This window comes from Anguilla rostrata, chromosome 12 (assembly GCF_018555375.3).
Source record: "Anguilla rostrata isolate EN2019 chromosome 12, ASM1855537v3, whole genome shotgun sequence".
Lineage (NCBI taxonomy): Eukaryota > Metazoa > Chordata > Actinopteri > Anguilliformes > Anguillidae > Anguilla > Anguilla rostrata.
Genome location: NC_057944.1, coordinates 9,609,362 through 9,636,861, shown reverse-complemented (window position 1 = coordinate 9,636,861; position 27,500 = coordinate 9,609,362). Strand labels below are relative to the sequence as shown.

General features: G+C 48.5%; 1 protein-coding gene across 7 annotated transcripts in view; it reads left to right on the top strand.

The window, feature by feature from the left end:
- The window catches only part of gdpd5b (glycerophosphodiester phosphodiesterase domain containing 5b), an 80,051-nt gene that overhangs the window by 32,320 nt on the left and 20,231 nt on the right, over window positions 1-27,500 (top strand). For 6 of the 7 annotated variants that reach the window (XR_010324466.1, XR_010324465.1, XM_064302001.1 and 3 more), the window contains 6 exons: window positions 6,181-6,346; window positions 22,698-22,801; window positions 25,120-25,213; window positions 25,849-25,908; window positions 26,344-26,442; window positions 26,574-26,667. Coding sequence is in view for 5 of the 7 variants with exons in the window: in XM_064302001.1 (XP_064158071.1) it covers window positions 6,230-6,346; window positions 22,698-22,801; window positions 25,120-25,213; window positions 25,849-25,908; window positions 26,344-26,442; window positions 26,574-26,667 (568 nt within the window). In the remaining 2 variants the exon portion in view is untranslated. Of the gene's footprint in view, window positions 1-6,180; window positions 6,347-22,697; window positions 22,802-22,841; window positions 22,856-25,119; window positions 25,214-25,848; window positions 25,909-26,343; window positions 26,443-26,573; window positions 26,668-27,500 lie in introns of those variants that run through there. The other variant, XM_064302004.1, reaches the window with a different exon arrangement.

Genomic DNA, 27,500 nt, shown 5'->3' with positions numbered 1-27,500 from the left:
ACCTGTTTCCGATAATCAAATAAAATTTGATTGATTGATTGACTGTTCCGACCGGCGTAAGGACTGGGATTCAGCTGGGCTCGTGGCGAGCTGGCGTGCGTCTCTGGCGCCGACGCTCGCGGCTGCCTGTGGGATTGGCGGCGGTGTGAACGGGCTGTACCGCGCCGTGGCGGTACGGCTCGGGGGGGCAGATACGCCGCGGGGGCTGTTTAGAAAGCGCCCGCCTCTGTCTCGCTCCCGTCCTCTGAAGCCAGCACCACTTCAGATGCACTTTAGAGTTTCACATCTCTTTTTCTCACTTACAACCTTTGCTTAGACATTATACAATGTTAACAGAAACACTTGCGACACCACGGTTATTATGGGCTGCTCTGGCGATACGGAACAGACTTTGTTTCATGGCTTATCGCTGCGTTGCCATGGTGCTACGTAAGCTCCGCCCCCACACATGCCCCTGTCCTCCTTATTATCTGTTTGTGTTTTGCACACGAACCCTATCTCTTACGAAGTCACACGACCCCTCCCACATTACCCCTCCCACATCCACGCATATGCTGATGTATAGCATGCTCTCCTCCTGGTCTGCACGTGCCTGCTGGCTGTAGCCTGCGCCTTAGGTATGTGTTGGAGGTCACCTGCGCATATCTTATCAACAGCCATTCACTTTTGTTCCCCCTCTGACTGTGCATTGCGCTGTCGAGTGCTTGGACACCATGTTTCCCAGATAACAAGACCCTGAGAGACTTGGGCTCGTGTGTGCAGAGAGAGAGTACACAGCTGCTGCCCTTGGCTACTGACCCCTCTCACTGTCTCCGGAATTCCATTCCCTCCCCTTGTCATCGCAAGCCCCTCCCCTAGTCATCGCTAGCCCCTCCCCTAGTCATCGCAAGCCCCTCCCCTAGTCATCACAAGCCCCTCCCCTTTCCCTGCCTGATGCGAGACGTTTCACGCGAACATGAAAGGGAGCAAGGCTGCGGTCCTGATCTGGAAATAACCAGATCTTATCTTCTTGCCTTCTCCCTTCTTATCTCAAGTCTTCAAGATTGCTTCTAAAAATAATCCTCACTGGAGTTACATTTGTGTCTTTATTATGCAATAAAAGCTTTTGACACCGCAATCAAAAAACATTTTATTGAAAGCAAAAGTACCTTAACAGCTTTGAGATCAGATATCGATAGCCAAACTATTTGCATTGCAAGCAAAAAAAAATATATCGAGAGCAGAAACCTTTGGTCACGTTCTCAGAACTTCTGCTGTCAATGATATGGTTTTTGTTTGCATTTCAATTTTGGTTGTGTGTTGAAATTTTTGTTTCATGTCGAATGCAATCTGGTGGACAGGATCTACACGGAAGCGTAGGCGATGCGTCTCTATTGGACAGCCTACTTTGGAGTGACAGTTTGGCTACACCCAACTGGTCATTTGTATTCATGACGGTAAAAGTCAGTGGCCAGTGGCACACAAATGATATTTGTTCTCAGGTAGGTTTACACCTATGGGTTACACTGAACTTTCTGTTAGCTTATGCTATGTTTTCTGCAAGCTGCATGGTCGGCGAGCTGTTGAAACACCGTGGCGAGCAGAAGGAAAAGTCTCCAAACCGTCGCATTCACCAGTACGCTCATTTAGCATCGACATCGCAATGCAGCTTATGAGCCAGTACTGTGGTGTTACTCATTAGAGGTGAGGTACAAAAATGTGAAGGCATATAACGTTATGCTCTCACCCATCGATGCCGTTAACTCTGAATCCGCTACAGTCACGTCAGTGACTGTAGCAAGAAAGAGTGGACGAAAAAATCTCAGGCCAGACCTGCACTGCGTTCAGTCAAGTTTAAGGAAGATTTTATAGTAGGATTTAGTTAATCAACAGCCTTAGTTGAGAGAGAGTCAAGAGATTGGTCGTAAGAAAAGCAGCCATACACGGTGGATCCCCTGGAATGAGATTTGGTAAATCCGCAATTCTGCTGGATGTTCATTTTTCAAACGGAATCTTCTCTTGTGTTCACGCTTCGCCATGGCAACCACATCTGGGCATGAGCTCCCCAGGCACCAGATCATCCACAGTGCTTCAGTCGCGCACGGAACAGCCGTCAAATGGTGTGTTTCGGCCTTATTTCCAGCTCTGGCTGATCAGTATTATTCCTTTCTGGTCACTTTCTCTTATTCTTTGTTTGATATTGACCTTTGACCTTTCTGTTAGACGTTTTATTTTAGCCATCCTGAACTGCAGAGTGGTGTGAAAGCCGTTTCTCAGCTGAGTGCTGGCTGTATGTCTCCCCCACTGCACTTCCAGGTCCATTATTCTCAAAGCTGGGCGCTCTTATACGTCTCCCAGAATAGAACTGGCTTCTGCTTAATTGTGCAGGACCCCCGTGCCCCCCCCGTCCCACAGCCTCTGTTTAATTCTGCAGACCCCCCCCCGGTGCCTTATTCATCCACACATTGCACTCCTGGCCCTGGATCCCAGCCAAGACTACATCCAGCCCTTAATAAAACTAGTCTCTGGTGGAAACAGCCCCCTGTAATTGAAATCCAAATATTCAAATCCTTATGAATAATCTAATGAATATTCACGATTATGGATCACGGCATAATAACGGACGTTGGGCCGAGGTCGGCGGTTGTGATGCGATGTCGGGGCGTGGCGCTGTTTGAGAGCGGTTCGGTGTGATGTGATTCAGCGCGCGGCAGGTCGCTCCAGGTCTGGTGCACCTGTTCGGGGTGCAGAAAGGCACCGCGAATGCGGAGAGCTCATCTCATCCGAACCCAGACGCGTGTCTGTCTCTGGCACTGGAGCACCCGCAGTTTGTGCCAGCGCGGCGTGACTAATCTCCACAGTCCGCTCACCACGGGCCTCCTTCCGGCATCGCGGTGGGGGCGGTGGGGTGGGGGGGGCGGAGCGGAGTGGGAGGGGTCGAGGGCGTCACGCTGGGGGTGTGTGACTGCTGTCAGCGTGTCACCGGGTGTTCCCCCCCCCCCCCCCCCCGCGGTCGGTTCGCCTAATCGCAGGAAGCCGGGCCCCGGGGGGTAATGAGGGCTGGCCGGGAGCCCGTGGCGATGGCGGCCGCCGCGCCGGGGCCAGATGGCGGGAGCGATTACCGCCGCGCGCCGCTCCTCTGGCTCGCGGGCTCCGCCCAATCGGCCGCTGACGCCAGGGCTGCGTCCTCAGCTCGCAGCTGCAGCGTGCGCGTGAGCTGGTTAAACCCCTGAACCCTGAACTGCTTCAGCAGTGCTTCTTCCCAACCGGAAACGCTCTCAAATTCCTGGCGTATGCTACGGCTAATCTCCTTTGAGCTCGGTGGCACATTTCAGGGGTGCTGATCATATACGCTGGCACCTGAAAGTCTAAAACTCAGTGGCAAATTTTCATTCTCCAAAAAATATTTAGTCTCTTTGGACTCCCTCATTTCAAACGTCAGTTGTTTTTTTCTTCTGTGTTGGCCGTAAGGAAGGCCGTCGTGTATGTAAGTGAGAGGGTCACATCAGAGTGTGTATCATTTTTGAATGAATTAATTTATTGATTTGACTATTTAAAAACAAGATTTCGTAAGACTGCATAGCAAACGGCAATCTTTTTTTTTTTTTTTAATTGTGCAGGACAGAAACACAAGACAGCCAGCAGGCTTGTTTTCCATTGTGGTCCTCTGACATTCAAACATAGACATGACAAAACATCCAATACAATAGAGTTAATGCAATACAAGCAGAAATGACAGAACAATACATTCACCGCAGGACAGACAGCATAGTGACAGATTGGCAGATTATGTTATAAAAACAATGATGGTTGCACAGTATTTAACAGCTATCTTTTTAAGGATAACTTAAAATTATTCTCTGATTTCAAATGCACATGATTTCAGTAAAACATCAGACCCTGCACCTTCAGTATCTGTGGTTGAAATTGTGTTCTGCTAAACACAGACTGTGTCATAAGGTGTAAGGACTTCAACCATCGCAGTACAAAAGGTTTCTAACAAACTATTGACTGATATAAGCAGTGCTCTTTTCATTTAGTTTTTTCCATTTTCAGTAAATGTGCCCCATTCTCCCAGTTCAGTTTTGTAAAACTCTGAGGTTCTCACCTTCCCCATTAGTCAAAATGACAGATTGACTTCCCTCAACCATCCCTGTTTGGTCGCAGATTGATTTTTATTTTTTATTTTTTGCTTTTTTAACTGCCCGAGAAATGAATTGTGAGACTCAAAGAAAACTTCAGCGAGGCACAGGAGTCTGTATTGTTGCTTTCAACATCCCTTCCCATCCCATTACGTTACATTGCACTTATTTGGCAGACGCTTTTATCCAAAGCAACGTACAATAAGTGCATACTGTAGGTCACTGGACAACTACAAAGCACAGGTCCATTTGACCCGAAAGGGTAATCTTTTTCTCATAACAGCAGGTTTTTGAAAATACTCATTTGATTGCAGTTATTTTCAGTGTTTGAATGGATTGAATGTGCCAGGAGTCACAAACCTAAATCACATTTTTTACATGTCAGAAAAAAGTGGCATGTTTTTTTTCATTTCTTTATTGCTACGATCATGTTGGCAGCCACATTTAAATGTGGGGACATTTTGTCCTTAAACTTCAGTGCTGAGACCTCCGCCGCTTGAAGTAATCGCCTTGATTTATTCGCCAGTACCTGAGTAAGTCTGGCAGCCGCCGAGTCTCCCTTTCATTTTCGTGACTTCCTGATCGAGCGACTGGGGCGGGGGTGTGCTGTCAGTCACCTGTCAGCTGCCCCGCTGAAGCACGAGGACACCAGTTTACACGAGCAAGGTTTCTACGGAAACGGCTACGCGGGATTTTTTTACGAATATAGGCGTCACTTTACAATCACCGGCTAGCATCGAGGGCGAACATGCAGTAGACTCGTAACTGAGAGGTTGCAGGTTCAAAACACAAGTGGGGTACTGCAGTTTTGTCCTCGACCGCAGGACCGAAGCTGAGCTGCTGTAAATGGACTGTCTGTTAGCTGTACGTTTCCGTGGGTGACAGCGCCTTCTAAGCTAATGAATTATAAATAATTAATAATTGTAAATAATTTATTTCTAATAATAACAAAATATAAATAATTCAGTTTGTGAGTGCTGCTTTCTAAGATTCCTGGATTCTGCGAAAGGGACTACGAATTTGAAAACCCCATGGACAGAATTTAAGCTTAATGTTCCAATTGCAGTGCAAATTGACAGCCTTTTAACTGTTACTTTTTTTGAACCCTCGTCACGTCCACGCAAACACTGTCAACGCGGGTTTTATATTTCCCGCGTAGACCCAGCTTTGTGGCTGTCTGACGCAGTGTTTGACCTTAGACCGCACACGGACACGGTCTACGCAGGAACAAGCTGTGCCTGACTGCCTGTGCGCGCGTGTCTTAAGACGCAGACGGCCGTCATCTGCGAGGGAGGTCAGCCCTTTGTGTTAATTCAAGGCGAAGTGTGGAGCGTAGAGAGAGGGCCTCTTTCAGGTAGCGGCCATTTTGCGAGCCCCCCCCCCCCCCGTGATTTATAACGTTTCCGCATGACGTTATTCCTGCAAAGATTTAGCACAGAGACTTTTCAAATCGGGGACAGGCCTTGAAATGGAAAAATATCAAGGTCATTTTTTTACATTCGGTCCACAATGGCGTTGTTACCCCTTGCTCCTGCTCTTTGTGCAAGGTGATTTGTTGCGTTCACCGGTATTAAAAAAGTGGAATAATGGGAAAATCTACCTTTGATCTCGGGGCCTGAAGCAGGTGAATGACGAACCAGCGCTGGGTCTGCTGCTCTCATTCGAGCAGCGTATTCTTTTCCAGAAGAAAAGAAGGTTGAAAGTTTTCTCTGATGCGTTTGAAGTTAAAACGCTTACAGTCCTCAGAATCTTTTTCTTTTTTGCCCTTGGAATTTAAGTTATTGAAAAGGTGAATGTTTCTATTAAAATCATGGAAGTTATGAACATAATGTGTTGATCTTTCCTCCAAATCTTCCTAATTTATCCTCCCAATTCTCTGTCCTCTTCTCAAAGACATTGTAATTGGCTGTCTGACTAGCCGTTCGTTCGTGCCAAAGGGTGGGTTTTTCCGCGGTGGGTTTTTCCACTGAAGGCCACGGTTGATCTGATGATATTCATTATTTTATTTGTTTTGCATACGGAAACAGAAAGTGATGTCAGTGTTTCCTTCGTTTCCCAGGGTCCTCTGCTCTTAATGGGATGTTAGTGGGCCCGGAGGGGGAAGTAGCATGGTGAAGCACCAGCCCCTGCAGGTCTACGAGAAGCAGCTGTGTTTGTCATGTCTGACCGGGATTTACGGCTGCCGCTGGAAACGCTACCAGAGGTCACATGACAGCACCACCAAGGTGAGCGCCGCCCGGCAGCAGCAGCCAGTGACACGCTTCAGATGCCAGACACGCGTGTTTGTGCACATGTACACACAACAACGACAACCATGCATGCAGCGACCAAACAAACATGCATACACGTATAACTTACAGACATACTGTACGAACGCCCACTTATGCACAACCCCACATGCCGCACAGTCTGCACTTATATTAAATCACATGCGCATACACACACACACATGCCATGTTCCTTGCCGTTTGTACTGTAGCCTCTTAGGAGAGTGTCCCTGATTCTGAATGCTTCTTCAGCAACAGCACGGTGTGGTTAAAATACAATGAGGCTCTTTTCTGTGGAATAAATCCCTCTTGCTTCGAATACATTATTAGGTATAACTGTAATATACTCTCTGTTTTGGATCTCCCTTTGAATAAACGTATGCACTGACTTGAAGTTATGATGCATAGTTCCAGGAAATGCATTTGGTACATTATTGATTGTATCTGCAGAAAGAAATGGGGAGACAGCAAGAGAGAGAGATTCCTGCCCCTTTACTTATTATTAAAAATGGGATTTGGTTTCAAGGACATGGTGAAGAGCCAGAGGGAAGGGACATTTGTCATAACAATAACTTTCTGCTTCTCTGGTCATGCACAGGGCATATATAGGAACTGGAGAGAGTGGGAGGGGCCAGGCCATAGAGCGTATATAGGAACTGGAGAGGGTGGGAGGGGCCAGGCCATGGAGCGTATATAGGAACTGGAGAGATTGGGAGGGGCCAGGCCATAGAGCGTATATAGGAACTGGAGAGCGTGGGAGGGGCCAGGCCGTAGAGCATATACAGGAACAGGAGAGGGTGGGAGGGGCCAGGCCATGGAGCGTATATAGGAACTGGAGAGATTGGGAGGGGCCAGGCCATAGAGCGTATATAGGAACTGGAGAGCGTGGGAGGGGCCAGGCCGTAGAGCATATACAGGAACAGGAGAGGGTGGGAGGGGCCAGGCCATGGAGCGTATATAGGAACTGGAGAGCGTGGGAGGGGCCAGGCCATAGAGCGTATACAGGAACTGGAGAGGGTGGGAGGGGCCAGGCCATAGAGCGTATACAGGAACTGGAGAGGGTAGGAGGGACCAGGCCATAGAGCGTATACAGGAACTGGAGAGGGTGGGAGGGGCCAGGCCATAGAGCGTATTTCCGAAGTGGTGAGAGTGGGAGGGGCCAGGCCATAGAGGGTATATAGGAACTGGAGAGGGTGGGAGGGGCCAGGCCATAGAGCGTATTTCCGAAGTGGTGAGAGTGGGAGGGGCCAGGCCATAGAGGGTATATAGGAAATGGAGAGAGTAGGAGGCAGTGAAGCACTCTGTAGTGACTGAAAACAGCCTCTACTGTGCATGCTGAGTACAAAAGAGCTCAAATCGATCGATTGTCCAAATCGATCCACATATCAATGTGCAGCCAACTATTACACTCTGCTGCCTGGCCCCGCCCACTCTCTCCATTTGCTATTTGGTCTGTGGCTGGCTGAGGGTGTGCTTTCCCGTATTGTTAAATATGTAATGAATCCCATTTTTGTCCAAATTAAATAAATAAATATGCTTTATGATATGAATAATCGTATGAATAAATGTGGCAATAAATTGTGAAACACTCCAATAATTAAATAATACTGAAATCCTTGGAATAAAATATAATTTCATCATTTTCATAACAACATTGTTCCACTAAATGTAATTTTTTTCATAATTACAGGTTTTATTTTAAAAGGGCTTTTTTTTCAAAAGACTGCTAGATTTCATTATGGGACTTTTCCAAGTAGTGTATTTCTGAGTAGCTCTTATTGCATTTAATTTAATTCCTTTTCATTTCATGACACTTAGAATTCAAGACTCTTAGATTTCATTCACCGCTAGCACCTCAGACACCCACAATTCATCCGCATGTATCAGCACCTCAGACACCCGCAGTTCATCCGCATGTATCAACAACTCAGTCAGTGCATTAGTACAGCGGCCATTTTGTAATTCAAGTCAAGAGCACCGAGTTGCTCCAGGGCTGGTATTGGTCAACATGATTGTTTAAACCGGTGAGTCATAAACAGCGCAAGGAGACATGTTAGGTTGCGGGGGGGGGGGGGGGGGGGGGGGATGAGGAGGGGTGGGGGGCAGTGGGGATTCAGGCGTGGGGATTGGATGCAAGCGAGCGGGTGGGGTGGGGTGGGTATGTGGAGGACTTGCGTGTCTGTGGTAACACGGTTGCCCTGTAGTCTGTCAACAGCTGACAGACTGGCTGAATAATGGGAAGTAACCTTCGGGGATGAAGGCTTATGTGGCGACAACTTACTTCTCCATTAATTTTTCTGTCTACAAATATCCCTGACAGCAGCCTCGAACCGGCCTCTCCCTGACATTTGCTTCTTGCGCTCTGTTAAAAAATGACAGGCACCACGCGGTGCTGCGGAGTTATTTATCAGACGGAGGTCACAGGAAATGAGCGGGCCTCTCAGGATGGAGTCGGTGTGTGGGATAACCTTTGTGTTTTGCGCAGGAGTGCCGATTAATTTTCTGCCTTTCGGAGTTCTTGGGCTGCTGTGTGGGGAGCGTGCTGTATGTGAACACGCACACGTCTCACAGGGGAGCGTGCTGTATGTGAACACGCACACGTCTCACAGGGGAGCGTGCTGTATGTGAACACGCACACGTCTCACAGGGGAGCGTGCTGTATGTGAACACGCACACGTCTCACAGGGGAGCGTGCTGTATGTGAACACGCACACGTCTCACAGGGGAGCGTGCTGTATGTGAACACGCACACGTCTCACAGGGGAGCGTGCTGTATGTGAACACGCACACGTCTCACAGGGGAGCGTGCTGTATGTGAACACGCACACGTTCAGCAGGGGAGCGTGCTGTATGTGAACACGCACACGTTCAGCAGGGGAGCGTGCTGTATGTGAGCACGCACACGTTTATCATTGGAGCGTGCTGTATGTGAACACGCACACGTTCAGCAGGGGAGCGTGCTGTATGTGAGCACGCACACGTTTATCATTGGAGCGTGCTGTATGTGAACACGCACACGTTCAGCAGGGGAGCGTGCTGTATGTGAACACGCACACGTTCAGCAGGGGAGCGTGCTGTATGTGAACACGCACACGTCTGGCAGGGGAGCGTGCTGTATGTGAACACGCACACGTTTGACAGGTTCGCGGTCTACAGACATGCAGAACAGAGAGGAGGTAGCGTGCCTGTACCTTATATACAGGGCTGCTACAATGTGCCTGAGACCCTCCTGCTGGTTCCCAGCCGCAGGCTATGGACCACGGGCCTCTGGGATCTCAGAACTGGCTGAACTGTGGTACCTCTGAGGTTTTTTTGGCTTGTCACACGGTTATTTATACAGTGTATGTCTGTCTGTCTACCTTGAACCTGGAGCTAAGAGAGATCCCCTCTGACTGGAATAATGTGTGAATAACCCCTGCTCCTCCACAGCTTCTCTCCAGACTCTTTGATTTTCAGAATGAGCGGTAATGAGTATTTAAGTCAACTCGACCTCCTTCAGACCCTTGAGTTAAGCAGGATCTCACTCATTTTGCAAATCAAAGAGGTGGTTATCTGGGACTGTCTGGGAATTTAAAAATTCATGTGAAATGATAATGTGGCTGGAACTAAGATAGCCCTGAGCTGTAAGCCAGTAAAAGCTGGAGGAACTCTCGTGTTCTTAGCACACAGGCTCCTGATTGGTTAAAGACGCTGAACAGATTGCGGGTGCACTTAGCCAGTGTGTGCTTTGTGAATGGTAAACATTGGTTGTGTTGATTGTGTTAGCATCCCACTGCCTCCCCCCAACTTGCTTTGTGATTGGCTGCTCGTGTGCTACAGTTTAGCCATCCTGGCTGTGATTTGCCGTAGTGGTTCTGGCAGGTGCTGTCGAGCACTTTGAGGAGCTGCTTTGTACTCCGGCCAGGTCTTGGTTGACACTTCCTGGAACACACTGCAGTTTCTGAAAATTTCGTTTTTCAGCAGCAGTGAGAAAAAACTTTCCTCAGGACAAATGTACTTCCTGACCCACAGCATCTGGTGCTTGGACAAAGACAAACTGCAAGGACCCAGGCTGTCTTTGGCACTGCCAGTCTTAAAAGGACCCACGCTGTCTTTGGCACTGCCCACCTGAGAAGGACCCAGGCTGTTTTTTGCACTGCCAGTCTTTAAAGGACCCAGGCTGTCTTTGGTACTGTCCGCCAGAGAAGGACCCAGGCTGTTTTTGGCACTGTCTGCCTGAGGTAGAGTCTGTAACTGCCTCAGTCCTCATTTAATCTCAGCATATTATATCCCATCAGATTTTTTAAACAATTATTTTTATAAAATAACATTTCCCTTTTGCCCAGTTTGGACTGCCCAGTTGAGATGTCAGTCCGGCCAGCTGAACCCTTCCTTTCTTGGGCAGTATGTGCCAGGCCCTGTTGGGATGCTGGCCTGGATTGGCTAGCAGACTGTGTGGGTGTGTCAGCACAGAAAAACCCCAGCGCCTTAGCGGAGCGAGCCACCCGGCAACACTCAAGGTTTGCGGGCCCTCTCTCCTTTAATATTGGCATGATCGCGCACGTGGACGTTCTCCATGTCGTAGTTGGGTGTTTTGGGTACCTAGGCGACTGTGAAATTGCAGGCAGTCTGTCACCTGGAAATAAACCTCTCGCACTGTCTAGCGCAGGGGTGGGTCCGCTCGCTTCCCCGGCTCAGCAGATGGTAGCACACGTGCGGAGGAGTCTTTGTTCTTTATTGCCGTGGAAACCTTTATCTGTCTCCCAGTGTTCTGGAAACTTCTATGACCCCCCTCATTATATTTCATGGAGGGTGGGAGGAGAGAGGGAGAGAGGCAGAGAGAGGGAGAGAAAGAGAGAGAGAGAGAGAGAGGGAGAGGCAAACCGCATACAGATCTCTGGGCAGGAGTGCTCTTTGAGGATGCTTGCCCTCAGAGACGAGCTGGATATGTCAGTGTGGTTAAAGCCGTCAGATTGAATTCCTCCTGGATCCCTCGCCGCTGCCTGCGTGCAGCCAGAGGCAGCTCTCTGCGCGCGGTAATTGCATGTAATTAGAACAGAAGGGTTCTATACAGGCCTGCTATTACAGTCAACATCACTGCAGCCGAAAGCCAAAAAACGTAAACACCACCAGAACATTCGTCTTTCGCTCCCTGGCATTTTCCCTGATTACCATTTTTACTGTCCGTACAGCGAATGTCGTCCCCCCCCCCCCCCCCTCACCCCCCACCCCCCAATCGCTGCCGTCGTGTGTTTCTCCACACGGAAGCAGATGAAATATTGACAGTGTTTATCAGCGCTTGTTCCCGTGAAGCCCTTTGCAGATGTCAGCATTCCCTTGCGGCATAAAGCGAAACCTTCCCTTGAATCTCTGTGCGTTCTCATCTGCTGCCGGAGAACATGTTCACCCAGACAACAAAGAAAAAAAAAGATGGCTTCCCCAGCTTCTCTCAATGGCGGAAACTGCGGGTGCTCCGTTTGAGTAAACTTCAGTTCACTGACTTGGCCTGTAACCGTATTCATTGACAGTGCCGTCCCACCTGTTGTAGAGTGCATGCGCACTCCGCCTAAACTGGATTTACCCACCTGGACTTACCCACCTGGATTTACCCACCTGGCTTAATGTGGCTGCAGGCACGTCGACATGGTTCGCATAGATAATTCCGGAAAAAAAGCACACGCACACAGGTTTGAGCGAAATGCGCTTTTGGCCTGTTGAAAGACTGGGCCTCTCTTGGAGAGTTCCGTGTTTCTATTTTTCTAGAGGGAGCCAGAAAATAAAGAGGGGAACGTATCTGACGAGGATGATAGCCGATGTACAGGTACATGCAGGTCTACAACAATGCCCTCGTCAAATATTTTTTATTGGTTCGTTTTTTTTTTTTTTAAAACGATTCTCTTCCCTCGCCACGGTAAGCCAGGTGCTCCTCGTTTAAGGTCTCCCTCCGCACGCGGTAACGACATCAGCCCTCGAGTACGCCGCCACAGCTCCGCGCCCGGATCTGTTTCGCGGACGAGAGAAAAGGGCACGGTGATGATTCGGGGCAGTCTGGGCCTGTAGCTGAGGGGGATGAAAAAAACTGTATGTTTTCCACGCTGCGGTTGCCGTGCAAGTTTAAGCTTGAATGTCTGCAGGTACTCGCACCCTCAGGACGGCGTGTGATCGCGTGAGGACGCAGCGCAGCATCACTGCTGATGCCAAAGTGATGTCATAGCGTGACTCACCCCTTCAGTTAAATGGCTCGTTAACTTTTTTTTTCCTTTTTTCGTCTTTCTGTATTCCGGTGATGATAACTTGGCTGAGGTGATGACCTTTCCTGTGGTCGATTCAGTTTTCCATTGTTTGTGCAAGTCATTTCTAGTTGTGCAAGTGCGGGATGTCAAACTGTTATTTATGTGCAGTTGTATTTGAAGCCCGTAGGGTGAATTCCTGGACAATGTCTGTTTCTGACACCATTGGACCATTGTTGAGGTGTCAATTGCTGATTTAACACTTGTCTGGATTCAAGGTTTCCCATTGGTCGAGCCCAATTTTACAGTCAATGCAGGATTGTCAAATGTTTCGAATTAGGTCACGTAGCTCAGTTTGGGTATTTTTGCGACTGAAACGCGAGAGAAACTGCAGTGCAGTTATACAAGAGCCTGGTTTAATGAGAATAAATTACCCTTGGATGTGGTGGGGGGGTTGGTTCCATTGCAGATCAGATTTGCCCCATTTCTTTCTCTTTAAAAACAGCGCATTAGCGTCACAGCCGGCGGCTAATTCTGTCACGACTGAAGAGCAAGCGTGTTATGAGAGGCTTTGTTAAAAGCATCTCTACGAACCATTACTTATGATATCAAAAGGAAGGTGAGACTGAATAGTTTTCATTTTAATATTTATTTTCCCCCTCAAATATATATTTTTTACACTTATATACCAGTGCTAAAAAACTATGATAAATGGTTCCCCTGGGCACCCACCCTCCAGAGACACCCTCCAGCCAGCCTCTCCGTCGCTTGGCCGATGTCCCACAGATCTCCCACTTCCTTGTGTCTCTCACTCAAGCAGCTTACACTACAAACAGCATACGGGCGCAATGCCTAAATAGCTAGCATTGGCTACTGCGTAACTGAACACGAGCTTGAATTTCAAATAGTCAAATTGAAATGAACTGAATATTTCTCACATCTGTGTTATGTGTTCACGCATTCATATGTGCATTAACAATGGCGCCAAAATAGCTCAACATGCCAGCGTTTGAGTTAAAGCCCGGCCTGGATCAGTTTAAACGCGAATGCGTCATTCAACGCCAGACTTGCATGGTGCCAAATGTTTCTATTGCCACGCCCCCTATTGCTCCCACTCCGCTCCCACTCCGCTCCCACTCTGCTCCCACTCTGCTCCCACTCTGCTCCCACTCTGCTCCCTCTCCGCTCCTGTTCTGCTCCCACTCCACTCCCACTCTGCTACCACTCTGCTCCCACTCCGCTCCTGTTCTGCTCCCACTCCGCTCCCACTCCGCTCCTGTTCTGCTCCCACTCTGCTTCCACTCCGCTCCTGTTCTGCTCCCACTCCACTCCCACTCTGCTACCACTCTGCTCCCACTCCACTCCTGTTCTGCTCCCACTCCTCTCCCACTCTGCTCCCACTCCTCTCCCACTCTGCTCCCACTCTGCTTCCACTCCGCTCCTGTTCTGCTCCCACTCCGCTCCTGTTCTGCTCCCACTCTGCTCCCATTCTGCTCCCATTCTGCTCCCACTCCGCTCCCACTCTGCTCCCACTCTGCTCCTGTTCTGCTTCCACTCTGCTCCCACTCCGCTCCTGTTCTGCTCCCACTCCGCTCCCACTCCGCTCCTGTTCTGCTCGTACTCTCGGTCTCGCTCCCAGAAGTTGAGTATGCTCTGCCTGTCATTGTATTCCTCAGAAATTGTTATGTTCTTTTGACAGAGCCCTGTTCAACCGCCCCATCCTCACGCACCGCCAATTTGTGCAGCTGACCGCGTTTCCATGGCGATTCGGTTTAAGAGAGTTGTTGTCAAGGCCGGGATTCAAACCGGCAACACCTCCCGGGTGTAGCCACTGTTCCCAAAGCGCTTCCCTATGCTGAGGCCGGCCCATCGCTGGCCCAGCTGCTAAGCGGTGGCCTGTAGCCTCCATAGATGATCACATACTGTCATTTTAAACAAGATTAATATCGCCAAATAAGGGCTACAGGAAAACCATTACCATCAGCTTTTCTATACTCCATATACAGTATGTAGTGTAGCGAATGAAATGGCTCTAACCAAATTTAAATGTTGATTCGTCAACGGTTTATCCGAGTCAAATGAGAACATGAAGCGAACGAAACGTGCTGTTCTTGTTTTTGAGGACCTCAGAAACCTGGGCACTCCTCTTGATTTTTGCAGCAGGCCGAATGTTTGCAGTACTACTTAAGGAAATTGCCCCTTAATCCTTTTTCATCCCTCCATTTATGGCCGTCTGCCGGCCAGCGGAGCGCGGGCTCTGATGCAGCGCGGCTCCCTAAAACGCACGTGCCCCGCTGAGCGGCGCCGGAAACGTGCAGCGTTAAAAAAAAAAAAAAATTAATAATTCAGCCGTTTATGGAGAAAAGCTATTTTTGCAGCACACCCAGCCAAAAACGATTAAGTTAAAGAGCTGGGCTGAAAGGACTCTGCTCCCCTGACTGGGTGTGCATTTGATACGGGACTGTTTGGAGCTCACTCCAGCTTGTTAACTGCATTCAAAGCATCGGGGGGCTGGGGGGGGGGGTGGGGGTTGTTGTCGGGCTTCCCACTCCAGACACAGAATTGTCCCGTATTTTAAGAGGGTGATTTTTGGCCCCTGAGAGAGGCTTTGGCCGAAATGTTCACTGTACGGTTCTGTTTCAATTGATCAAAGAACAAAAGGAAAATGAAAAATAATTTTTTACCTTGGAGTTCCTCCACTTTCTTACCTTATACTGCTTTTTTTGGATTCACTCCCAGTTCATTTCACCTGGTGATTTATTGTTTAAAAGTATTTTTATCTGCAGATGAACACCTCCTCTTTTTAGTTGTAGGAGGGTGTTTTTTAACGAAGTAACTGCCTGTTTTGTTCAGAGCTGTTAAGTTCCTTATGTATGAATGCAGTCTCTGGTTTCTGCCAGAACGTTCTATCGTTTGCTCACTGAGAAACGCTGTGTCCAGTGGGAACAGTTCATGGCCCTTTGTTGAAATTAATCTGGAAATCCTTATTTTTTTGTGGCTGTAAATGATTCAGTCCAGTGATTGGTCTGTACTGGTGTTGAGAAGGGATGCTGGAGACAGTGATGGGGGTGACCTTCACACCATCCAGACTGTGCACGTGCCGCCCTGTGAGATTATAGACAGGATGTTGTTTGGGGTTGTCGGGGAAGTGAGGATTAAGCAGAGGTACCGCAGGTGAACAGGGGGGAAAATTCCTTTCCGCCAATCGAAATGACATTTTATATTTTGCATGTGGACACAAATGCAAGCATTTTTTGTACTGTGACGTTATTTTTTTAGGAACATATGCAAATTAGTCCATGAATTATGGAACAAGGACAAATTTGCATAGCAGTTAAACCACAGTTTCACTCAGTGAGAGTTCATTTTTCAGTTTCAATGTGATGAATAACTCAACAGCTGGTAATTTACGGAGGGTGTTTTCTAAATGTTGTTTTATTCATTACTTATTTTAAAAACCCTAAGTATGTGCCAAAATATTTTATGGTTTTTTTGCTATTTTTCCCCGTAAGATACTCCATAAAATTGAAATGATAAAATATATTTTAAAAACCTCACTTATGCAACATAAGAAAATAATTTAATCAATTTAATTTGTTAATTGTTATCAAAGATGTCAATAATTAATGAAATCTCAGAATTTGTTTATAGGCAGAGCAGTCTGTTGGATCAGCCTTTATAAAGGTGAGGTGGGGTGTGAAGTTTGGGGGTCTGGTTGCAGACAGGGTCTGTCTTGTCTGAAAACTTGCACATTTATGTATTAAAGTGCCCATATGTTGTTGGAAGCAGGGCTAAGCACTATGATATTATTGTCACACTACAATAGATTCCTGGTTTTAAGCCGTTTCTAAAAAGATCAAACATGTCTGTGTTAGGAGTTAATCCAGCTCAGCTATCAAAGAAATAAAAATGAAACTATTTGGTACTGCTTCTGACAACAAGAGGTGAATTTTTATTGACAAATAATTGTTAAACCTTGCCAGCTGCAGTCTCTACCTTTAGGCTAAATATTTTCCATGTAACAAAACCAAAACATTGGTTTACGCTTGAAACTGGAATTGGTTCTTAAAAAATGGAGATTCCAACTATCAGGCCAAATAACCAATATCTATATGGGAATTAAGATTTTCACTCAGTGATTTCAGTTAAATCTCATATGTTGCATTCAAAATTTAAAAGAATACAGATTTTTGTGCGGCACATAGCCGTGCTGGGTCTCTGACCCCCCAGTAGGTATGCTGTGTCTCTTCTGATAAAGTTGTAAAGCATTCAAAGGAGAGGCAGCTCCCCCAAGACACCCCAAGCTTGTACAGAGATAAGACCTGTAACATGACTTAATTGCCCCAAGGATGCTCCCTTTTATGTTTACGGACCAGGAAGTGGGGAGAGGGGGCAGGGAGAAAACGGATACATCCCTATGGTCATACAAATGATATTGTCTGTTTCTCGAAGGTGATATTCTGAAGTCTCGATATTCGACAGGGTTAATGGCTGAGGTGTGGTGCTCCATAGGCAGCTTTGTGTCAGGATCTTACAGAACGTCCCCGGATTCACACCGTCCTCCAGGATGTTACTAGTCATTGTCTATCTGGCAATCAAACCTCTGCGAAGGACCGAAAACACCCCCACCTCCAATCCATCTGTTTCCCAGCATGCACCGCCTCATCTGAGTGGCGCTTCCTACTCTCGTGGGCTTAACGGTCATGGCAACGGGGAAGTAGTGACCTTGTGAAGGTCAGGAGAATCCTTTCCCTTCCCCCCATTTGAAAGCCCCCCAAGGCTGTCAAGCGGTGACAATTGTATCATTAAATACGTCATACGTCATACATACACAAGCATGTGTATGTATTTTTTTAGATGGAGAGCTTTTCCGTACTTCCCTGAAATTTCATTTGGAAGCGTGTACGTATGAGCGAAATTTGTGACGTCACAAATGTCCAACCTATCATATTCCTTTATGCAAAAATATGCAAATTACAGGAGAGTGGATGTGGTAAACTGAAACCTTAGTGCACAGAAAACTGACTAGTCAGTGACATTGTTGTGGGAGTTGGTGTGTTGAACATGACAGACTGTGCAGTTTTAGGATGCAATACCGATGTAGGAACTTTGGAATAAAAATTGGTGGAATTTGTTTAGAAAAATCGTGTGGATGCATCTGAAAGCATAGAGGGAATCCGTGTTTGTAGCACACATTTTACAGATGACTGCTTCCAGAACCTCTGGTAGAAATTGAGGGGTTTTGCAAAGAAATTGATTTTGAATCCTGATGCCATGCCTGCTGAATACCCTGGGACCACAGCAGCAAGCGTTGCTAATTCGCATATTCATAGATTCCTGCATTCTCAATGAGGATGAAGGCGTAGAGAATCTACTAAGCCATTTTCAGTTAGTTATTGTAACATTCTTTGGTGGAAAAACTATATTAAATAAATCATTATTCAATGCAGAATATTTTTAAGGCTTGAAGATGGTGGGGTACCTTAAATTAATCAGGTCCTTTGGCTGAATCTCTTGAATAATAGTATGGATGGTTGTGGGAACACCGGCCTCTTTTGAAAGGTTATTTTGATAGCCCCATTAAATCATTGACTGTTTTAGTGATTTTGAGTAGGAATCATATGATTGGCTGGCAGTATGAACTAAAAAGGCAGTTTGAGGAATGCCTGAATTGTCTTGCGGATTATTTGCGTTTTGAATAAGAGTGCCTGTCAATCTTGATGCCTTGGCACTAGAATTATCACATGATGTTGATGTCATTAGAAAACATTCATTTTAGGGCTGTACACCAGAAAGAAAAATTGTAATACCCTGTAACCTGCGATCCGTAGCATAATTTGTGCACCTTTGCCGGGTGTGTGATGGTGTTTCAGATACAGATTGATTTCTGTTTCAGAATGCACACTTATAATCACATTGCAGACCACCTCGGCTGAACCGCTCAAAGGGAAATGTGTTTAATGCAATCTTTCTGCCTGGTGAGTCCCTGCTCCCTCTCTCCCTCTGTCACCGCCCATCCTCCCCCTCTCTCTCTCCTTCCTCCCTCCCTCTCTCCCTCACTCTCTCTCTCTCTCTCTCTCTCTCCCTCTGTCACCGCCCATCCTCCCCCTCTCTCTCTCTTGCTCGCCCTCTCCCTGTCTCTCTTCCCTCTCTCTCTCTTTCTCTCTCTCTCTCCCTCTGTCACCGCCCATCCTCCCCCTCTCTCTCTCTCTCTCTCTCTCCCTCACTCCCTCCCTCTTCCCTCTCGTTCTCTCTCTTTCTCCCTGGCGGGACGGGGGACCCAGGTGACCCTGTCACTTCTCTTTAGCGGCGACGCCCCCGGCGCTCTCTGTGGTGGGCGGAGCTTGCCGGGCCGCGCTGGGCTGTGGAAGCCAGCCGCCTGTAAGGCCCTCGCCGCCGGGGCGATTCAGAAACCCGAGCGTGACGCGGTCTGTCGGCCGAGCGCGGGGGCCTGGGGGGGGGGGGGGGGGCGCCGGATGGCTCATTCTGCCGGGCCGCTGTTTAAGAGCCCGGACGGGGCCCCGCGGCCTGACGTCCAATCAGGAGCGTGCCAGCGCTGACTCACCAGCACCCCCACAGGGCGACACGCATTTCGCTCTCGTGCCGCCCGATTGGAGAGGCTGATAAAAATAGGACAGGGTGCGCTTTACTAATGGGGGGGATGGGGGGGATGAAGGCACAGAAAAGCTCAGCTCACTCATTTTCACTGGGGATAGCACGAAAGCCAAATTCTCTACTGATCTCAACAGCTCACTTTGGCGAAAGCCAAAACTGAAAAGTCCAAATATTTCATTGCGGTCTTAAAAACCCAACCTTGCTAACCAAGGAAACGATAATATTTTCAAGAACGAATGCTCTTCCCCTTTGACCTATGACCCCTCTAATCTTTCGAAGATGTAATGGAGCAGTCCACGTAGCTGCTGATAGGCTATCGCCGAGCATTCGATGCAAGCTGATATCGCTATCCGCTGGAGGGAGGTGAGACGACCGGTGACATCACTGAGCCCGGGGAGGATGTAGACCTACTCACGACTCGTCACGTGATCGCTGCAGTCATCAAATATGTATGCTGTGCGAAACTGCTACATGTCTAATATAGACCCATAACATAACAACACCACTGGACGTGCTTCCGTGCGTTAGGGTGTTGGATAAACGTTTGAAAAGTGAACGATTTTGCCGAGGTAGGGGTTTCGAGTGCGCAGGCGGGTGAAACTAAAATGGCGGCAGTGAGTCAGTGATGCTCATTTACAGGACTTCTGCAGACCCGGCTCACATGCAGAACATTTACAGTGTGAGAAAGATGATGCATACAAACAAAAGCCTTTACTAATAAAATAAATAAATAAATAAATGTTTATGCGCAGAAGATATATCCCTGATGTGTGCCCTGCAGCATATCATTCTGAGAAACCGGTCCCCTGGGCTGCTCTGCTCTGGCCTTATATACCTGGAGCCCCGCCCAGCTGGAACACAGCGAATATTATACCACCCCAGTAAACTCAGAGACTAAAATATTTATGCACTAAAACATTATGCACGTGATTTTGAACAGGGTGCTGTGCAACATAATATTACGGTAAAATTACTGTACAAAACTTTTGTTTTCCCCCTTCCACATAATGGCATTTTATTTACGCCATGAAGCCCTTCTTTTTAAAGACTATGTCTCTGCTCCTTTTAAAAACGGAAAAGGAAACCAAATCAACCTGGCAAGTGTCAACTTCACCAAACTGTTCACCAGACTTTTTTTTCCCCGACCGGTAAAATATTACACGAAACAATGAGGACTGATGTGATTTACACGCAGAACACATTTTGACGCATGCGTGTCCTAACCCTAACCCTAACCCTATAGGCCTTCATATTCTTACCCTCAGCCAATCACTGTGCTCATTACACCCATAAACAAGACCATGTTCTCCACTTCCTTTACGATTCCACTCTGTCGGCATATAAAAGGAAATCTAGGCCTACAAGATTACATTACATTACAGGCATGTAAGTAAGTATTGCAGCGCTCTTACGAGCACTTACACACTTTTACAGTGTATCCATTTATCAGCTGGCTATATACGAAGCAATGTAGGTTAAGTACTTGCTCAAGGGTACAGCATGTCCTACGGAATCGAACCTACGACTTTCGTACAAGCGCAGTCTTACCCACTGTGCCACACTCCGTCTTCCAAGATGCGTCAAAGGCTTAGTGGGGCTGAGATTGACTCCAATGATCGGCAGGGTCTCAGTGTCCAGGCGACAGTCATATTATGGGCTTTTGAAAATGAAAGTTTTGGAACTCTGGTCTCTCTTGGCACTCTCGCAGATTTTTCCTTTGGATTAAATCTGGCTGTGTGTGATGCCATTTTAACCATTAGAGCTTTTGATGATAAATGTTAATGAATCTTTAAGCCCATGGCGCTGTCTGTTCCTCGTTTAAAGGGGAAAGCTTAATTAAGGAGCAAAAGGTTATCCTATGGCCTTCTGTGTTTAAAAATAGTCATATTAAGCGTACCGTCATCACCGTTTCGCTGGTCCCATAGCTCACTCTGTTAAAGGAATTAGGGGCCCAAAAGGCTTCTCCACACTCAGGTATAGCGTCATGGTTTTGTGCTGTCTGAGTACATCAGCTCAGCTTGTCTCCCTCGCACTCCACTGGGCTTTCCAAAGGGCTAGTAGCAAGTCTGTTATTGATTTTGAATAAATTCACATTTATATTTCTTTGTTTTATTACCATGTGCAAGACTGCCATTTGTCCTTATTGAACGGTTTAGTGGATGTTCCAGCACCTTGTGTCTCTTACACCTGTCCATCATTCCCACTCTTATTTCTCCTGTGCGATGGTAGAAAGAACACAAGGAGGCTCATGAATTTGATATTACATTCGGGAACATTAAAGGTTCCCCTGTCCCATTGACGTACATTACATGGCCTTAAGTATGTGGACACCTGACATTCAACATCTCATCCAAAATTACGGGCATTAAAATTGAGTTGGTCCACCCTTTGCTGCTATAATAACCTCCACTCTTCTGGGAAGGCTTTATGCTAAATGTTGGAGCATTGCTGCAGGGATTTGCTTCCATTCAGCCAGAAGAGCATTAGTGAGGTTGGGCACTGATTGGGTGATTAGGCCTGGCTCACAGTTGGCTTTCCAATTGACCCCAAAGGTGCAGGATGGGGTCGAGATCAGGGCTCTGTGCAGGCAAGTCAAGTTCTTCCACACCATTTTTGACAAAACCATTTCTATATGGACCTCGCTCTGTACCCAGGGACATTGTCACGCTGAAACAGGAAAGGGCCTTTTCCCTAGCTGTTGGGGAAACACAGAAACATCTAGAATGTGATTGTATGCTGTTGCAGTAAGAATTGCCTTCACTGGAACTAAGGGCCAAGCCCAAACCATGAAAAACAGTCCCAGACCAAGGTGGCCAGATACTTTTGGTCATACAGTATAGTGCAAAAAAGACTGAATGTAACAACACAACCAACAGCAGATTTGTTGTAGTTATCAAAATGAATCAAGAATAGGGCCACAGTTGTGATTGTTTTGTCATCTCCCATTGATGGCCACACAAGTGGTGATCTTACGCAACATTTTCGAGTGCCCTTTAAACGTTTGCTGTCTTTCTGCGCTCAGTCCATAATCTACTGCTAGTGCAACAATGAAGAGAACTTCCTGTTACTGTAGTCTGTGGGCTGGCGTTTTATTTTGCGTTCGTAGTAAACGCGCACATCCCAGTGACATTTATTTTGTTATTTAAGAACAGCGCTTGTCAAAACACACACACACACACACACACACACACACACAAACTCAAATGCACGCACATGCCGTCATGCATATAGTTTTTCCAGTTGAAGTTGAAGGAGTTTCTCTTTCGTGTGTGTGTGTGTGTGTGTGTTTGTGTGTGCGTATGTATGTATGTGCTTGTGTGTGTGTGTGTGTGCATGCGTGTTTGTTTGGGGATTTCCACAAATCTTTGTGTTTTTCACATAACTGGCTATGAATCCATCCACTCTCTCTACAGATAACCTTGGTGTTCAGTGATTTATCAGTGTGGTAATGTGTGTGTGTGTGTGTGTGTGTTTTCTCCTTTCAGTGGGAGTGTCTGTGGACCCTTGTCCTGGTCCTCACGTTCTCTCTGCTCCTGATCTGGTCGTACTTCTGGTGGGAGGCCCACAATGACTACAACGAGTTCAACTGGTGAGTGGGGGCGAGGGGGCGGGGCCAGAGCAACGACTACAACGAGTTCAACTGGTGAGTGCGGGGCGAGGGGGCGGGGCCAGAGATCCAATGCCGGAGGTTGCAGACCTCACGGCAAACAACAGGTTAGTGGTGCAAACTACATACTGGCAGGATTCACACTGCGAATCTCACGCTCAGTCATCAGTGTGAATGCAGCCAATCGCTTCTGCCCGCAACCCTGGAGCAAGCCTTCCTGTTCACATGACATCACATGACCTCTTCACGGCTCATTGCTGTCAGAGGTAATTAGTCGTTCAAGGCTTCCCCAAACTCGTTTGGGGATAATCCTGTGGACAGGCACCTGTCAGGAAAGATTACAGGTAGCCTGTGCCAAGCGGCGAGTGGAGGGGGGGGCGAGATTCGGGTTTAGCTGTCTGCCCTCTCCACCAACATAAAACGACCCCGCCTCCTGACCGGCCAGGCTCTTGGGACGGGGCCGTCATGTAACCCGCCCCCCAGAAAACCGGAAATCGGCAAGTTCGGCCCTGCCGAGAGACGCCACAGCTGGTCGGGCGGTGAACGGGATGGCGGAGCGTTCGGTGAATTTGGCCGTGTGCCGGGCCAGAGGCGGGGGTCCCAGAGAGACTCCGCCCACAGCGTGTTCACCTTTACACTCGTTTCTGTTACCGCAAAGATTCACACAGGCCTGCGTGTACCTGTGAGCCGTCCTTACACAGACCGGTCTGTCTGTAGCACAGACACATTGTACCTGTGAGCCGTCAGTCCTTACACAGACCGGTCTGTCTGTAGCACAGACACAGTGTACCTGTGAGCCGTCAGTTCTTACACAGACCGGTCTGTCTGTAGCACAGACACATTGTACCTGTGAGCCATCAGTCCTTACACAGACCGGTCTGTCTGTAGCGCAGACACATTGTACCTGTGAGCCGTCAGTTCTTGCACAGACCAGTCTGTCTGTAGCACAGACACAGTGTACCTGTGAGCCGTCAGTTCTTACACAGACCAGTCTGTCTCTAGCACAGACACGTGGCAGAGTCTTAAACTCCCTCACAGATGAGCCAACAGACACCCTATCAACCACGCTTCTGCTTCTGCTCTTCATCTTCCTTCAAGGTCATTTCATCTCTCTCTCGCTCTCTCTCTCACTCTCTGTCTCTCTCACTCTCCCCCCCATCCCTCCCTCCCTCGCCCTCTCCTTCTGGATAATTTTATGTTACATACATTCTCTCTTGCTCTCCTTATATGATCCTGTCCTTTAAACCAATCAATTACGTGCTCTTTCTCTCTCTCACTCTGACACATGCTCTCTCTATCCCACTCTCCCCTCTCCTCTTCTGATAATAAAAGTGTGTCCTTTGATGTAGGTCAGTGTGCAATTCAAAAAAAAAAAATGAAATCCACAATCTGCATCGCCCTTCCCTGTAGTGTCTGAAGTATTTTCCCTGGGGAGTAATGGAAGATCTTAATGGGGTTATTGGAGAGGCTTGGCTCTCTCACTGTCTGTCTGTCTGACTGTCTGTCTGTGCTGCTGACCCATCCCATGACAGAATGATATTGAGCCAAGAAGAAACCCTGAAAGTTCATTACATCACATGACGCACACACGAAGGAAGCTTGGTATGGTAGCCATAGATCTGGATAACGTAGGATAACGTTATTCAGATTACGTAAATGGAGAACGTGCTGTTATTCTGTCCCCCTGAACAAAGTCCCTCTTCACCGGTCAGCTGTTGCAGTAAATACCCAGTTAAACCTCAACCAGGTATACTGCTCTGGATAAGGGGGCCTTTTAGACAAGCAGCAATGCAGTTATTGTTGCTGTTTTTGTTCTTGATGCTGTCATTGTTGCTGTTGCTGTTACTGTTGCTGTTGTTGACATTGTTGCTGTTGGTGTTTCTGTTGCTGTTGATGTTTATGTTGCTGCTGATGTTGCTGTTGATGTTGCTGTTTATGTTGTTCTTGTTGCTGTTGTTGTTGCTGTTATTGTTGTGCTGGAGTTGCACACATTCCAGTCATGTCAGTTGGTGATGAGGTTCCACACTGAAGCCCTTAAGATGATGCAGCTTGGTTGAAGCTTGAGGAGCAATTTTAGGCAAGGGTTTCAGCCCATGCCACACAAGCACTTTGTCCACGGGCCCGTCCGAAATTCCTCACTGCTGATTGCTCTGTTTGTCTGCGGCCTGTTCTCCTGTGCTGCTGCGTGCACCGGTATGTGTGCAGCTTGTGTGTGTGTGTGTGCTGCACGCTGTTGCATGTGCTTGTGTGTGTATAGTGTGGAGAGGGTGGCTGTTGAGTGCCCTTCTCTGCTCCTGCAGGGTGCTGTATAACAGATCGGGGGAGTGGAGCGACGGGACCGTCTCCATCCTCGCCACCACGGCCGTCGGCTTCACCTACATCACCTTTCTAATGGTGAGCCTCACCCCCGCTCCCGCTGCTGCTAAATCTGCCCCCACTGCTACCCCCTCCCCACCGCCACCCTCACTGCTGCTGCCACCCCCGCCCCTAAACCTGCCCCCACTGCTGCTACCACCCCCGCTCCCACTGCTGCTAAATCTGTCCCCACTGCTACCCCCCCCCACCGCCACCCCCACTGCTGCTACACCCCCCCCTAAACCTGCCCCACTGCTGCTACCACCCCCGCCCCCACTGCTGCTAACCTGCTCCCACTGTCACCACCAGCCCCATCATCATCCCCACTGCCACTAACCTACCCCCACCGCTGCCCCTACTCCCACCCCCACCCCTCCCATCACCACCACCCTCAGTGTACCTGGTCTGTCCAACTAAACACTCTGCCTGGGGTTCAGCTTAGAGCCTGGCTTTCATCAGAAGACATAAAATGGATCTACTTTCCAGTAAAAAGAAAATGCTAAATGACAACTTGTGAGTTATAGTAGATATCAGTGTGGTATAGTTTTTTTCTGGGGGAACTCTGAGGTTCCCTTTCTAGCCACTGTATTGACAGAAGGCCTGTGTTGCTTTGATGAACCTCTCCACAACCTTACTGCAACCTTAACGTAACCTTCTCCCCTCCTGATGTGTAGATCTTAGCCCTGGGGCACGTCGCCATGGGACAGCAGCTGAACCTGCACTGGCTTCACAAGGTATGACACGGCAGCCTCGTTCTCCCGCGATCTGATTGGCCGAACGAGCTCTGACCCGCGCCTGAGCATTAGCTTCTCTCGGGATTCAGGAGCGGAAGTACTGCCACAGGAAGTGTGTGGTGGGCGTGTGTGTGTGTGTTTGGCGTGGGTGTTTGGAGGGCTGTTTTGTGTTTGTGTGTGTGTGTGTGTGTGTGTGTGTGGCGTGGATCTGGTTAGAGAGTGCAGGGTACTACAGTATGGCACATAGCATTGATTTCTGCCCTGCATACTGTCTAGCGTGTTGGAAGGGCTATGTGGTGTGTGTGTATGTGGTGTGGATCTGCTTAGAGAGTACAGGGCACTACACTGTGGCACATAGCATTGATTTCTGCCCTGCATACAGGCAAACCACACGTTTAGTTTCACGGTTCTTAATGAATTTGCTGACCTCTGCAGATTGGCGTTACGGCGGCCCTGCTGACCACCATCACGGGGCTCGTGTCCACCAATCAGATCTGGGGCGAGGAGTGGGACATCGTGCCCATCTCTCTGCAGGTTCGTACCGGGACGGCCCGTTCGGTTTCCACGGTGCCGCTAAAGCTCAGAGTGAGTGACCGCGGTGTGAATGGCGACCGTCGAGCGGCGGCGAGCGCGCACTGACCGCCACCGTCTGCGTTTCCCCTCAGGCCACCGGGCCCTTCCTGCACATCGGAGCCGTGGCGGCCGGCACCGCGCTGGCCTGGCTGGTCGCCGGGCAGGTCGCCCGCGCCGAGAGAACCCGTGAGTCCCAGCCCCGTCTTACCCAGAATGCTTGGCGTGTCAGCGGCGTCCTCGGAAGCGCAGTGGCAGCCGTAGCAGCGCGGCCGTGTAGCGCGGTCGTGGAGAGCACGCGTTTTGGGAGGGAAAGGCGAGGAGGTCAGCCTCCCGCTGCATGCTGATGGGGCTACGGCTCTGGCCTGCAGAGATCAGGGCTCATTTACATAAAGCTCCTCAGAGTGCTGATCCAGCACCAGCGCTGTTAGTCTGAGGCGCTTTCTGAATGTGGATCCTGACTCCTGCGGCCCGTCTTCGGTACTCCTGATATTACTGAGGAAAACAGGGCATGGAGACTCAGCTGCCTGGATGTGCACACACCCACACATACACACACTCACACTCACACTCACACACACTCACACTCTCACACACACTCACACACACACACACACTCACACTCTCACACACACACACACACACACACACACACACTCACACACACACTCACACACACACACACACTCACACTCACACTCTCACACACACACTCACACTCGCACACACACGCGCACACACACACTCACACTCACACACACATTCACACTCTCATACACACACACTCACACTCTCTCACACACACACATGCACACACACACACTCACACACACACACACACACACACACACTCGCACTCACACACAAACTCACACACACTCGCACTCACACACGCACACACTCACACTCACACACACACACACACTCGCACTCACACACAAACTCACACACACTCGCACTCACACACACACACTCACACTCACACACCCGCATACACACACTCACACTCACACCAACTCACT